General features: G+C 35.3%; 1 protein-coding gene across 1 annotated transcript in view; it reads left to right on the forward strand.

The window, feature by feature from the left end:
• LOC138696553 (sushi domain-containing protein 4-like) overlaps positions 1–15,744 on the forward strand; it is a 251,114-nt gene that overhangs the window by 92,707 nt on the left and 142,663 nt on the right. The window contains exon 6 of the mRNA XM_069821653.1: positions 3,755–3,979. Within this exon, the coding sequence (XP_069677754.1) occupies positions 3,755–3,979 (225 nt within the window). The remainder of the gene's footprint in view (positions 1–3,754; positions 3,980–15,744) is intronic.

Here is a 15,744-nt window from a genome sequence, read left to right on the forward strand (position 1 = left end):
GGTGTGGTTTTAGCCAATAATATAACATAAAATTTACAAGGACAGTTTACTAAATACAGTAAGTAACTTAATTCAAAGCAATAAATAACATACAAGAGCAAAAAGAAGAAAGAGAAAAAGAGGGAAAATAAATTTAATATAAATTGACAATCAGACAGAAGCCAGTAATATTCAATAAAAACATGAATATAGTCGACAGAAATAAAAGGTGAAAAAATATACACATTTGTTAATATTATATGTCATGAATAATTTTATAAATTTCTCTTTTTTTAAAGCTTAAATTTTAAAATATTTCAAATTTAGAAAATGGTTTACAATTTTATTATAAAGTCTTGGGCCGAAACTAACACCATGTTTAAGAGCTGCACTTATATGACATTTAGGCTCAATTAATGGGAAAGTAGACTTTTGTCAAGTACGATATTCATGTCGATTAGTTTTATGATTTTTATGGTAGTAAGTTAGTGAACTATATTTATAAATTTTTACAGTAGTTAATACTTTAAAATCTGTATAAATTAAATTCGTTGGGTAATCCATATTTTTGGGTAGACAAATTTTTATTAATCTTCTGTGTAATAAAATTAATGGATTAAGTACAGATGATGCTACTCCATCCCAATTTATTATACCATATTGTATTAATGATTGTACTAAAGCTAAAACTATTATTCACAATGTCTCCTTAGTGATAAAATTTCGAAGTATTATGCATTTATAAATTGTCTTTCTTATACCTGTACACATAAGATCAATTTGTTTATCTGTTATTTGTTCGGAATTGTGTGCTGCACATTTAAGTTTCATTCTGTATTTTTCTATCTAGTGGCAGTCTGAGACTTGTCCACCATCAGATCTTGTGAAACAGTAGGACCTATCTGTATTTGTATCTTTGTAGTGGAAATGGAATCAATTCGGCAATTGCCTCTTGTTATTTAATGATTAAAGAAATTATTAAAAACCACGATCGTATTGGCCGACTCGGGGATTTAAATCCTAGACTTCCCGAATTAGAGTTCATTGTCTTTCCTCTGAACCATCTCGCTCGGTTTTGTCTCCTGTAGGTTAAAAAGTCCCAAACCATGAGCTCTTTACTGTAAAGTACATTAAGGGTAAGCAAAATGTTCGATTAATGGATAGGTGTGTAGGTGGTTAATAAAAAATCTTTAGCTCTCGTAGACATCGAATCCCTGATATTCAGTTCTTACTATATTAGTGTATTGAAAACAGAAGTACGCCTACATTTTACAATGCACATGTTAACTCAGTTCGCAAGCATTGTTTAAGAGTAATTTTAAACATGTTTAAACTTTTACCTGAATCGACGATACCGTTAAGACAGGCTAGAGACAGATTTACTGTCGTCACAGTGAACAAATACGGCTTTTAAAGACTGGAAAGGCATATTTTTCTAGTAGCAAGTTGCATATATTAGCTGGATGTACAAATAAATTTAATGAATTAACATACTCAAGAGTCAGCATTTTTTAAGTCGTAAAGTCTTATAAGATATCTATATTTGCTTTAGAATGGCTGTATTAGGTGTATAAATAGGTCTGGTTGCTTGCTGTTGTCTTAAACTGTTGGGAGAAATCTACGAAATCGCCATAACGAAGAGGTTTTCCATGTTCCGGATACTTTCTCTATTGCTAAAGCTCACATGATTGTTCTGATATGGATTTAAACTATCTGGTTTGGCCACAAAGAACAGGAATGCTCAACTCCAATAGTCGGCATTTATTTCCGTGTTGGGATATTGGAAAATAAGAGTTTTTTTAATACCTCAAACTTTATAGCAGATCATTCCAACTGGTTTTATACTAAATTGATATGCACCATATTCTGTCATCAGTTTAATTCTTCGATTATTGCCTTGATTTGGTAGTGGCTATAAAATGAATAGACTTGAAGTTCTAGCTCTTTTGTATGCATTTCAGGCTTCAAGCATTGAAAAGTTAGACGATTAAATAATTCGAACATAATAAACCAATTAGTATTCTTGAGAGAGTTTACAATTGGAGTGTGTTGAGTTTACAGTGAAAGATCTGCCCTTAGGCAGAAAACTATGAATGAATGAAGAGGTTACAAATTGTAATATTAAAAGAAGATTGAAGATTTACTGACAGAGCTTTCAGGTGAAGAGAAGTACTCCAAATGCAGCAATATTTATTTATTTACTAATTTACTTATTTGTTTATTTATTTTTACTGGCAGAGTTAAGGACATAAGTTCTCTATTTAAAATAAATAGCAAATATAAGTAACAGCAGAACAGAAAATATTGGAATAATAATAATAATAATGATAATAATAATAATAATAATAATAATAATAATAACAGTGACTAATAATAATAGTAAGAGCAAAATGAAAATAAATTTGATTTTATGAAATTGTAATAGTTAACCTTTCCCCCTCCATTGCACACATCGCCAATTAGCTACATATGCCACTTATCAAAATTCAGATACATACAAACAGTTGTTCTTCCTCTGACACATATCGTCAAGTAGCCTAAGATGTACTGCTTGATAATGTATGCACAGTAGTGGCAAAAAATTGGATCGACCCTTGTAGCTGATTTCAGAGCCTTGTCCACTCCAGAGCACGACTAAGATTTTCGTGGTTCGAATCCTGCCTGGGAAGGAAACTTTTTTTGTTCCTTATTCAAATTTATTCCCAGAACATGAATTTTACCAGCAGTCGAGAAGTATTGGGAATAAATTTGAATAAGGAACAAAAAAAAGTTTCCTTCCCAGGCAGGATTCGAACCACGAAAGTCTTAGTTACCAGTCTGTCGTGCTCTGGAGTGAACAAGGCTCTGAAATCAGCTACAAGGGTCGGTTCGGTTTTTTTTGCCACTACTGTACATATCGGCCAGATCTCAACCAGAGGCAAAACTATTATAATTTGGTGTTAAATAAGACAATTTGAATGAAAAATACTATAAAATAATGAAAAAAATTGATATTGAAAAAAATCATATTTGCAATATATATATATATATATATATATATATATATATATATATGCCACTTATATATATATATATATATATAGGTATATAAAAATGATATTTTAGGGCCGTATTCATAGACATTTTTAGCGCGGGTTTCCGGTGGATGATCAGCGTTTTTCGTATTCATAAACCAGTGTTAGCGATAGAATATGATTTGAATTCTGTATAAGTAACCAGTGGATAGCCGGGGCTAGCTTAGTACGCTCGTAGCGCGTGCTGCGAAATGTCTATAAATAGCACCCGTAGAGACGAAAAGCAATCTATTTGACAATCGGCTTTTGAATGTAGTCAATGTCTGATAGCCCCTTTTAAGGTATGGTGTAGGAAGTTACGATGACGAGCAATTGAAACTGTGAATGATGAAAAGTATTGGAAAATGTTAGGATGAGGTATTCTCAGTGTGCCGGTGATCCGAGATCGAGTATTTAGGTTAAGGCTGGAACATGAATACATAAGACAGACGGCATATAGGCTAACTCGGTGTTGATGTGCGCAAATTTGAAATAGAAAAGAAAAGCATGCAAGGTTCTGCGGTCGTTGAGTCGGAACCAAGATAAAAATACAAAAAATCCTGAAATGCGATAATATCGTCGGACATTGTACATTTTTTTTTGTTGTAAAAATCTTCTCCCCTTTGTCAGATTTGAACCCGCGAACCTCAGATCAAATAGAATCATCGCATCATTCAACCGCTGAGAGTGGCTAGGAACTGCATACCAATTTTTTATTGCAGTGCCTGTGGAAGGGTGTGTGACTCCACCGACCATCGAACATGGGGCCTTGTTCGGCATGGCAACTGACGGACGCTACCGCGTACACGCAGAGGTGGCATACACGTGCCAACCCGGGTACACTCTGTCCGGCGACCCTGTGCTCACCTGCGCCCCCAGCGGTTGCTGGGAGCCCAGCGACCTGCCGGAGTGTCGTCGCGAGCAGACACCCCCATCGCAGGATTACAGTTAAGTAATCACACTTGCAAATTTATTTAGATTCAGGCTTTTTGTCCTTTGTAGATACTCTTACTATGTATCAACGGTAATCTCAATAAAGGCTTTGATTTATCTAATAGAGAAAATCAAAATTTCAGTGGGATTTAATTGGCTATTACACGATTAGGAGAAAGTATATAAAGATTAGTAGAAATAAAGTTCTCTAATACAATAAAATATTAATTGACTTGAATGAATGAATGAATGAATGAATGAATGAATGACCGATTTTTTCTTGAAGGGCTAGGGCAGTGATATCAAACAAAGCGCATTTTTCTGACCTTGACGTACGCGGGCATCAAGTGCTTGGTATGGAAGAAGCAATAAGCAGCCTGTTGGATTAAGGAAACAGTGGTGCACAAACTTCAAACAGAAGGTGAAATTTTATGTCGTTGTTTTTATATGGCTTCTTTCTGTTTGTTATTATCTATATTGTCTGTAAAACATAAATACTAACACCAATTTCTTAATATTGTAGAGAACTATGTTTTAAACGTTAATAACAATAAAGAGTTAAGAAGGAATATTCACATTAATTCCATAGCAGTAAAACTATACTGAACTAAATGGATTATCATTCATAAAGAAAGTGATAACCCCCCCCCCCAAAAAATGAGATTGAGTATGACATGATAAGTTGGAATTGATATTGATGGTATCTTTAGCCTTATAAAAGTAATCAGTACACTAATCAAAACAAAATTATAGTACAAAGCAAAGTTACCTAGGTACTATATATGAGTAGTTTAATATCAAAGACGGACATCTGTCGTCTCCATATTTTTGATCTAGAGGCAATTTTTTAATTCACAGTGTTCTTTGTAATATTTAACACAATTTGTTTTATAAATATAGTGTTAGAGTTTGCATATGGTTTCACTATAACTGGAAAGAGCAAGAGCATGCAAATGTAACACCTGCAACAACTTCTACATAGGACAGACAGGCAAATCATTTCAAACACGTTACAAAGAACACATCACAGCCATAACAAAATTACAAAACACCTCCACATATGCAGAACACATCACAAATGCTAACCACACCCACAGAGACATCAACACAGGCATGGAAATACTACACATCCAACCACAAAGCCAGAAACTAAACACACTAGAACAATATGAAATATACAGACACACGAAAACACACCCCAACGAAATTCTCAACACACAACTCAATTTCAGAACACACACACTCTTTGACTCTACATTATACCACACGAACACACCCTCACAGGAAACAAAACAAGAGGCGCCAAGACCAACAACGACCAGTTCTGAGGATGACCCATAATAGGTCGAAACATGTAGACATGGTACGTTAGAATTTAACACAAAAAAGTCTTATCATACATATTCCAAAGTGAAATTATTTCATCATTGTAAGTAATTCCTAAATATTTAATGTTTTCATTTTCGTTTATCCACTCAATATTGAAGTCAGGCTCCAAGTGTACTTTTATTAGTTTCCCATTACAAATATTTAGTACCTTAGTTTTTTGAACATCTAAATTTAAGCCAATTTCTTAAATTTAGTTTACTTAATTTACTTTAGCACTATTTAACTTCAAGACAGATTCATGGGTCGCGCAAGTTGATCGCCTAGTTGACTTTGGGTTTTACATCCTCGCTTACACTGCATTGAATTGTAAGTCTGTAAGAAATGGAGGTGCAAAGCATGACGGAGAAAAATACTTGGGAGTGTTGACTCGTTTAATTATTATTTTAGAGTCATTAAAGATGTTAGTTTTCTTATGAAGGACTTCAGGAAATTTAAATATCTTTGTTTTAATAATTTAAATTTTCAGTTTCATAATCTCTGTTTAGCATAATATATGTAAGAATGCGTTACATACCAAAACAAATGTATTATATACAGTTTAATAGGGAAATTTGTGCCCCTGACAAAAATGCCAACTTCCACTCTCCTCCAGTTCAGTTACGTAGGAATGCAGATGGTTTTTCTCTTCACCGTACGATGTTCACTTGCTTCGTCTGGGAAGTCAGCTACAGTCAACCATAAACCTTGGTAACAAATGGACATCTTTCACGTTATGTTATGACTCACAGTAAATATTTCCATGTTCATTATTTAGGCTGAGGAATAGCATGCACTGCAGAGTGTTTTATACTAAAAGGAAATCATAGATTAACAAAAATTGTGACAGGATCTCTTATCAAAGAGTATAAAATTTTACTTTCCGATTGTACGAAATATAAAGTAATAATAATAATAATAATAATAATAATAATAATAATAATGAAATAATAATATTGAACTGCCCCCCATTGAGGGTAGCCCTTATGGACTCAGTATATCCTCAAAAAAATTAATATACATATGTAAACATAGATATTAAATTTTAAAAAAGGGAAACAAAGAAAAGGGCGTGAAAAATTACAATTATATTAATGTGACACCATGCGATTAATTAGCATTTGGCAGGATTTTTTAACACAATTATCACAATGTCATCCCTCAGAGATGTTGGCAGAGCAAACTGCCGTCGAAATTCTTCGAAAAAAGCTGGTATAGTCCCTCGAGCACCTATGAGCAAGCCGAATACCTCAACGTGAATTAAGCCATATTTCAGTTTGAAATAGTTGACTGTAGGCTCATAGATCGACTTCTCAAGGTGGACCTCGGCTGACTGATGACATTCTACTTCAAAACGTATCATGGGGTCCACAATGATGCAGTGTTTAGTGTCAGCATTGTACGCTAAAATATCTACTCGTCTCGTTGACCCATTTTCAGCTAGACAGGAGATTTCTTCTTCTAGTATCCAGCCCTTATTTCTTAATGCGGCAGCAATTTTGGATCTTATAAGATGATGTCTAGAGTTCCTCAAGAGCAATCCCTGTTCACAGAATCCCAAGACGTGTGCTAAAGTTTCAATCTCCGGGCAGCCATGTCTGCACCAGATACCGTCGAGAGATCTGCCGGGAACGGAACGAACAGCTGCTAAATTTGCAGTCATTTTCAGGCTAGATATCCATTCACTAGTCGAAAGTCCTTTCTTGCTTGCAATCCAACTGTTGGCGGCTGTTACTTCGCTATACATCTCAACAATTTTTCCCCGTCCTGAAAGGGTCTTCCATGATTCATATTCACGACCTCGCAATTCTTCCCGAAAATTTCGAATTGTAGTTTTAGTAAAGTCTTCGGGAAAAGAAAGGCAGAGGGAATCACGACGATTTGAGTTCGACATCTAACTGTCTCATCATGTTAACATGCGGATTATCGGCTCTGATTAATGATAGACAGACGTTACAATGTTGAAGAAAATCTTCCCAAGATGCGCGTATTAACTGAAGTCCTTTTAACTTTTTACTAGCGTACAGCATGCTATTTGAAATATCAGCCGGGAGGAAAAGCATTTCTTTAACAGGGCTTCGAAGAATCTTATCAACGTCTTCCAAAAAACTTCGAGATAATTTATGTAAGGGAGCCATTTGCAGGGGAAATATGAGCTTGGGCCAGATATATTGATTAACAATATTAAGATTTTGATGAGGTGTCGATGCTAAAAGTTCAAGATCCTGACGAAGGGAAACTATAAATTCTTCGGAATTAAACTGCAGTTCATCATTGAAAGTTATTCCTAAATATTTTATTGTGTCTTCTGGTCCAATGGCCTTTATATACGAGTCATGGTGAAGAAACAAATCCTTTTCAAGTAGCTTTCCTTTATGAATATTAATATGAATATTATTTACTGTGATGCTGCCAAATAGTTATTTATGCCACAAGGGAGGTAAGTAATAGTTACCAGTCGAGGATCGAGAATGGTCAAATCTAGTTACCTCCCGAATTGCATATAATATTTTTCCCACTTCTATATTTTCCAAAATTAGCTTATATTTACATCTATTAATATCAGTGAACGCGTTTGAATATTATTTTATTAAAAATAGATTTAGATTTACATCTGTTATTATTAGTGAAGGAGTTTCAGTATTTTTTTGTTTCATTACATTGCTTGTTGCTATAAAAGTTGTAAAACTGTTTACACGTAGATAAGTGTGGCAGACATTTTGAAACTTGTATTATAGTTATTAAAAATGATTTCAGCTGATGTTGAAGAAGCATCTAGGGCTGCTTGTAAGTTTTTACTGCCGCAGAAATAAAAAAGAAACGATATCAACGTTCTTACGAGATGTTTAAGGAATGGTGTGGTGTTAAGGAGACAATTATTTGTAAACCTCTTTGTTAGTATATTTATTTGAAAAGTCGAAAATAGTAAACTCACCGGCTAGCTTGTGGTGTGAATGAATATTCTATGTTAAAAGCAACTATTTTAATTGAGGATAATATTGACATATCAAATAATAATATTCATGTAAATGTTGTAACCAATATTAATAAATGTGATAATTGCAATTGCTGCTATAAATTTCAGTTGTCGGCTCAAGAATTAATGAATGTGCATCGGCATTTGTTTTTATTTACCTTTCTTTACCAAAGAAGTGACGGTAAAATAGATTTCCTTCCTTAGAATCAATGTAGTAACAATATACAAGAGTAGGAGTGGAAAAGAGTTATTTATGGTACTTGTGAGGTAAGTGTATCTTTATTACACGAGCGCAATGAAGATCACGCTCACAGGTACCATACGTAATTTTATCCATGACCATAACAAAAAAATTTGTTTTATAAAAAAAATATGTTAAAATAATTCCTTATATAATCAGATATCATGGCTTGGATTTTAGAATCGATACGTGTACTAGGTAGGTCATGATGTAGGAGCCATGAATAGTGAAGAATGGTATCTAAGACGTTGGATAAATAACAAATTATAATTATATAATATTTTAACATTTTTTTTTTTTCATTTTAAACGTGTATTTTCAATTTTTTTTAAGTTTCAGGGATTATTTAGAAGCGTTCACGGGACTAATGTTATTCAAATAATTTCAAATTTTACTTCTGTAAACTTAAGAGGAATATTGAAACGTAATTAATCACCGTGTCTGTTTAGCTCAGTTGAATAAGACGTGTTGTTATTATTGTTATTAAATTTTATAAACCCAACTTCGCAGGTTCAAGTCTCCTCGCATTCCAAAAGGTACCTTATTACAAAATTAAAAAAAAAAAAAAAAATATATATATATATATATATATACATATATATATTAGATATGGATGCAATGCACAAATTACGACATAGTAGTAGTAGGCCTAATAGATAGAGAAAGAAGGAGGAGATTGAGTGTATGGAGATATAAGAAATGGTAATAAAGAAGTAGAGGTAGTGACATCTAGTAACTTCTTGAGTAGTAGTTGAATGGAAAAGTGTACGTGTGTGCCCGGGTACTAGGAAAATACTAATGAACTGGGAGGTAAATTTTAAACTGTGAGGTAAAGTCTTTATTTCACTAGTGGAATAAAGTAATGTTGAATAAAAGCCTACTTTACAAACGCAAAAGTATTTAGTAAACGCGTGTTTTTTGTTATAGTCATGGATAAAATATATTTCAATATTTTCGTGAAAATACTATAAATTGTGAGCGTCTCTAATAACGGAATAATGGTTTAGGGCCGTTCGTCCGCCCGTTTATAATAAGTTCTAAATTATAGGAAGGATTTTCTTCATGTTCATAATCTACGAATTAGTTTTTTTTTTAAATCGGAAAAACAAATTGACGATTTCATTTAAATTTCGCTCAAACTTTTTTTTTTTTCGGTTTTGTTTTTTTTTTGCATGAGGTGAAGAGAGAAATGAGATGAACAATATAACTCCAGGTTGATATGTCCAGAAAATTGTTTAATAAAGAACTAAGTAACGGTACTGGTGTTTCTACTTTTAGTTGCAAACTGTTTCAAGAGCTAAGTACCGGTACCGGTGTTTCTACTTTTAGTTGCGAACTGTTTGAAGAGCTAAGTACCGGTACTGGTGTTTCTACTTTTAGTTGCGAACTGTTTCAAGAGCTAAGTATCAGTACTGGTGTTTCTACTTTTAGTTGCGAAGTGTTTCAAGAGCTAAGTATCGGTACCGATGTTTCTACTTTTATTTGCGAACTGTTTCAAGAGCTAAGTATCGGTACCGGTGTTTCTGCTTTTATTTGCGAACTGTTTCAAGAGCTAAGTACCGGTACCGGTGTTTCTGCTTTTAGTTGCGAAGTGTTTCAAGAGCTAAGTACCGGTACTGGTGTTTCTACTTTTAGTTGCGAACTGTTTCAAGAGCTAAGTATCGGTACCGGTGTTTCTGATTTTAGTTGCGAAGTGTTTCAAGAGCTAAGTATCGGTACTGGTGTTTCTACTTTTAGTTGCGAAGTGTTTCAAGAGCTAAGTACCGGTACTGGTGTTTCTACTTTTAGTTGCGAATTGTTTCAAGAGCTAAGTATCGGTACTGGTGTTTCTGCTTTTAGATGCGAAGTGTTTCAAGAGCTAAGTATCGGTACCGGTGTTCCTGCTTTTAGTTGCGAACTGTTTCAAGAGCTAAGTATCGGTACCGGTGTTTCTGCTTTTAGTTGCGAAGTGTTTCAAGAGCTAAGTATCTGTACCGGTGTTTCTACTTTTAGTTGCGAAGTGTTTCAAGAGCTAAGTATCGGTACTGGTGTTTCTACTTCTAGTTGCGAAGTGTTTCAAGAGCTAAGTATCGGTACCGGTATTTCTACCTTTAGTTGCGAAGTGTTTCAAGAGCTAAGTACCGGTACTGGTGTTTCTACTTTTAGTTGCGAATTGTTTCAAGAGCTAAGTATCGGTACTGGTGTTTCTGCTTTTAGTTGCGAAGTGTTTCAAGAGCTAAGTATCGGTACCGGTGTTTCTACTTTTAGTTGCGAAGTGTTTCAAGAGCTAAGTATCGGTACCGGTGTTTCTGCTTTTAGTTGCGAAGTGTTTCAAGAGCTAAGTATCGGTACCGGTGTTTCTACTTTTAGTTGCGAAGTGTTTCAAGAGCTAAGTATCGGTACTGGTGTTTCTACTTTTAGTTGCGAAGTGTTTCAAGAGCTAAGTATCGGTACCGGTATTTCTACCTTTAGTTGCGAAGTGTTTCAAGAGCTAAGTACCGGTACTGGTGTTTCTACTTTTAGTTGCGAATTGTTTCAAGAGCTAAGTATCGGTACTGGTGTTTCTGCTTTTAGTTGCGAAGTGTTTCAAGAGCTAAGTATCGGTACCGGTGTTTCTGCTTTTAGTTGCGAAGTGTTTCAAGAGCTAAGTATCGGTACCGGTGTTTCTACTTTTAGTTGCGAACTGTTTCAAGAGCTAAGTATCGGTACCGGTGTTTCTACTTTTATTTGCGAACTGTTTCAAGAGCTAAGTACCGGTACCGGTGTTTCTACTTTTAGTTGCGAACTGTTTCAAGAGCTAAGTACCGGTACCGGTGTTTCTACTTTTAGTTGCGAAGTGTTTCAAGAGCTAAGTACCGGTGCTGGTGTTTCTACTTTTAGTTGCGAACTGTTTCAAAGTCTCACAAGCCTCCAGGCTTCACCAGGACACACCAAGCAACGTAGTCATTAGTCTTAATGAAGAAAACCTCATTGTTAGCGCTTGTGATTATAAAGAATGTGTTTCGTTTGAGTTTAACTGAAGCGAAACAGAATAGATTTTAACATTAATATCTACTTTAATTGCCGAATTTCTCAAGTAGAAACATAATATAAATTATTGAAATATACGCTAAGAGGGAGTAGTAGTCGTAAAATTGGTATTATTACAAAGAAGGAAAAAAACTGTGTTCACGAGTGTTATTAATGCAGTAGTATTTCACTACACAAGGTAACGCACTTCTCCCACCGATAGATAAGATCCTGAAACGCCTGCCATGTAGTAGGCTCTTCATGCAAGGGAAGGAAAAGAATTGATTGGGCACCAAGTCGCATGATTATGAAGGCTGAGATAAAAGATCATAAACCAAAACCATCCGCATGTGCCACTATGTGCTTCCCGGAATGCGCTGGCGCGTTTTCTTGGAGCAAACGCATTCCGTTGGCCACCTTTCCGTGGCGCTTAATCTTGATGGCCTTCCGTAATCTCGTCAGAAAATGCCGGTGATATTGTCCTGTGATTCTTTGGTCCTTACGGGCATAATCTCTCAAGAGCACATTCCAGGAATCCCAAAAAACGCTCAGCATCATCTTCCCGATGACAGATGGGTCCATAACTATTTTGGCTGTTGTGCTGTTTTTCATCTCGATGTCGTAATGGTAAATAGAACATTCAGCTATGGTGTTCGGGCGATCAAAGATGTTGTCAGGGTCGGCTTGGCACAGGTGCAACATTTTCGCTGCCGATTTCTTTCGGCGCTCTTTTTGCACAAGGGCGTGAGCAGTCGCGGGACCCAGCGGGAGTAGATCTACGTTATGTGCAAGCCATTGTGAAGGATGTTGCATACTGACCCATGACTGATGTGGACCATCTGTGCTAGAGCCTCAACAGCGATGCGTTGATCTGCGAGCATCAGGACTTGTCCTTCTACCTCTATTCCCGGTTTATCAACGAGAGAGAGAGTTGGCAACATCGTTGTTCGGCTTCCAGACTGTATGCTGACATTGCGTTTCTCAAACTTTTTTTGAAGTGGGGACCACTTTTTTAAGTAAGAACAGTTCCGCGGACCACCTTACTCTTGTTCCCTCCGAAAGCAAATGTATCATTTTTGTAGTATATTTTATTATGAATATACTTATATTTTAAAATAGAATTAATTAATTAAAATTAATTAAATTAAATTAATTTTATATTAGTATGAACTAATTAAGTTAATGTTAATAGGAGAAAATTCATTTTTGTTTCTTTAATAAATCAAGGCTATTAAAGTTTGGATAATCTTTAACTTATTAACTAAAAAAAAAAAATAAATAAATGTTGGTACTCACATTAATGAGATGAATGAGCCTGCCGATTCTTGCACAGTTGTTCGCTGATAAGCTTACGTTCCTAGATTGTCACATGTGTACATCGAGTCGATTTCGATAGCCTGCTTTGTTTTTATTAGAGATTGTGATGAAAACCCTTTCTCACAAGATGCGTAGAAGCAAACTGAATTATAATTTCTAAAGCATCATTGTACAGTTCACTATATTCTTTTTTCACTTGTGATGCGGTCTAGAAATTAACCATACCTTCGCTTGGAATTTCATTTTAAGTCCAGTCTCATTCGAGAGTTTAATTAACTGTTCTCTTTCACTCAAAGAAAGTTTGTTAGTTTCAGTATCGCAATGAAAGTGATCACGAACCCATGAAAATTCGCCATATTTACTTGGAAAATAAGTTTCAAATTGTGACCTCAAGAGTTGTATTATTGGTGTACGACGTACAGTACGTAACCATTTCTATGTGCAGACTGGGTGTTGGCAAAACTATTAATATTGACATATTGATTTATTAATATAGTTCACAAGTACAAAACTTAATAATATAATAAAAGATCTATAAACAAATGTAGTTCTACATACTAAATATACAATTTCCTAGACTCATTATTTTATTGCAAATCTCAATAATTTATTGGTTCAAACTTGCACTTGGCAAAACTATTAAGAAAGTCATAAACACATAAAAGGTTCGGTTCTCTGTTATAAATTTGGTGGTCCCTGACTGGGTTACAGGGGCGGCGCCAGATGTGTAGGGAAATGCCACGTTCATAGTGATTTAACTCCCTCTTTTGTTGTTGAAAGTAAAGTGAGAATTTAGTAGACGAATAAAGTAATAAATTTCATAAAATATCAGTACTGAGAGAAAAAGTGGAAGTCGATTGCCATGTGTCATTTCCAAACTCTGAGATTTTCAGCTATTGAGTGATAAGCAATTCGTTTGAATTTCATTTTTCTTCTGCCTTTTTTTTTTTATTTTTTTAAGGACCACAAGGGCAGACGTCGAGGATCACAGGTGGTCCGCGGGCCATAGTTTCAGAAACGCTGATCTACGCCATTTAACCACAATGTCAATACCAGAGACCGGAACTTTAGGCATTATGAATCATTAAAATAAGCAGGCAAAAAGACATCATAAATAGCTAAAATAGGCAGGTAAAAGGGCATCATAAATAGCTAAAATACACAATAAAAGGCAATTACAAAAACCTTGCACTTTCCACAAAGGGATTTCGGCAGCAAGACAAGCTTTACAAAAGTCAATTCAAATTGAGATTTTCGACTCCATGTTGCAATTACTGTTGGAAGTAAAGAAATCTTCTTCCCAGTAGCCTTGGAAAGTGCATTTTTGTGTTTGGTTGTACGGATATGTTGCGATATGAAATATTTAGCTACCTACAACAACGTCGCAATGAAAACTGAAAGAAAAATAACCGTTAAAAATTACGTTAGACCAGCACTCACTGTTGCCTTGTCAAATAAACACAAGCGGTAATTAAAACGTTTACTGTTATAAATTTTTGCACGGCAAAGAGAATATGAACTGACTGAAAGACAATATACATTCGGTGAAGCCACTTTCATTGTAGCGGTTATAGAAATAAATTAAAATATACCTGTAGGCAATTTTTAATAATAAATTATTAAATAATAGATAAATAATCAAATAAAGGCAAAAAAGCATTTATTTTATAAATTAGGCATTTATATTAAAAAAGGCAGAAAAGGGAACATAAAAACTGTGACGTTTCAATCACAAAGGTATAATTCGTACAGATTTACTTTCAAAATGAAGATCGATTTAAGACATTTAAAAAGGCATTCTGCCGAAGTTCCGGTCTCTGGTCATTACACTGCGGCATTGTTGATTTGACGTGTTCCCCACTATTCGTTATGAGTCACACAGCCCATTGGTTTGTCAGCACAACTCATCCCATGATTTTTTCGTAGTTTCTCTCGGGCGCTAAGGCAGATACCGCAGTGTTGCCAACTTCAGCGACAAGTCGCTAGATCTAGCGGTTTTAAGCGGGTGTTTGACGACAAAAATTACGAAACAGCAACCAACTACTTTTCTGGAGTTTTTATTAATCATTTCGCGGAGAAGTTAGAGATTGTTACGTTTTTTTTATCATTTTGATTGTTTTTAATAAGATGTATTTGGAAACATTCATTTTGTATTTTGACATTTTAAATATTTTTTTAAGTTGGTTATTTAACGACGCTGTTTCAACTACTAGGTTATTTAGCGTCGATGAGATTGGTGATAGAGAGATGGTATTTGGAGAGATGAGACCGAGGATTCGCCATAGATTGCCTAGCATTCACCTTACGGTGGGGAAAACCTCTGAAAAAATCCAACCAGGTAATCAGCCCAAGCGGGTATCGAACCCGCGCCCGAGCGCAACTTCAGACCTGCAGGCAAGCGCTTTAACCGACTGAGCCACGCCGGTGACTATTTTTAATATTATGAGGGAGAAAATATTTTCCTTGGTACAATTTCAAAATTCATGACATCTTGGATAATCCCCTGCATTACCTTTTCTCCGGCGAATTCTTGGTGTTGTTAAATGGTGCAGTATTTCATCAAAGTAAATTTTTGGGTTTAGGTGTACCAGTATAAATATTCTGCCGGGGCTAACTGTAATAGTTATGTTTGTTATGGCCGTACTTCCTCTTTTCTTTTCGAATGCTGAGGTAGAACGCCTGTTCAGCCCGTACAACTTAGTGAAACCAAAATTACGCAACAGAATTTATATCAAAGCGGTAAGTGCTATACCTCATGCCAGGAACACCTTGAGGACTTCGGGAAAACGAGTTACAAATACCAAATTTCCTGAAAGTGTTCTGCAGATGACTGGAAATACCGATGCATATTTATTGTCTTCCAAGTCAGCAGCTACAGTAGAAGAGGAGGA

The sequence above is a fragment of the Periplaneta americana genome, chromosome 3, assembly GCF_040183065.1.
Source record: "Periplaneta americana isolate PAMFEO1 chromosome 3, P.americana_PAMFEO1_priV1, whole genome shotgun sequence".
NCBI lineage: Eukaryota > Metazoa > Arthropoda > Insecta > Blattodea > Blattidae > Periplaneta > Periplaneta americana.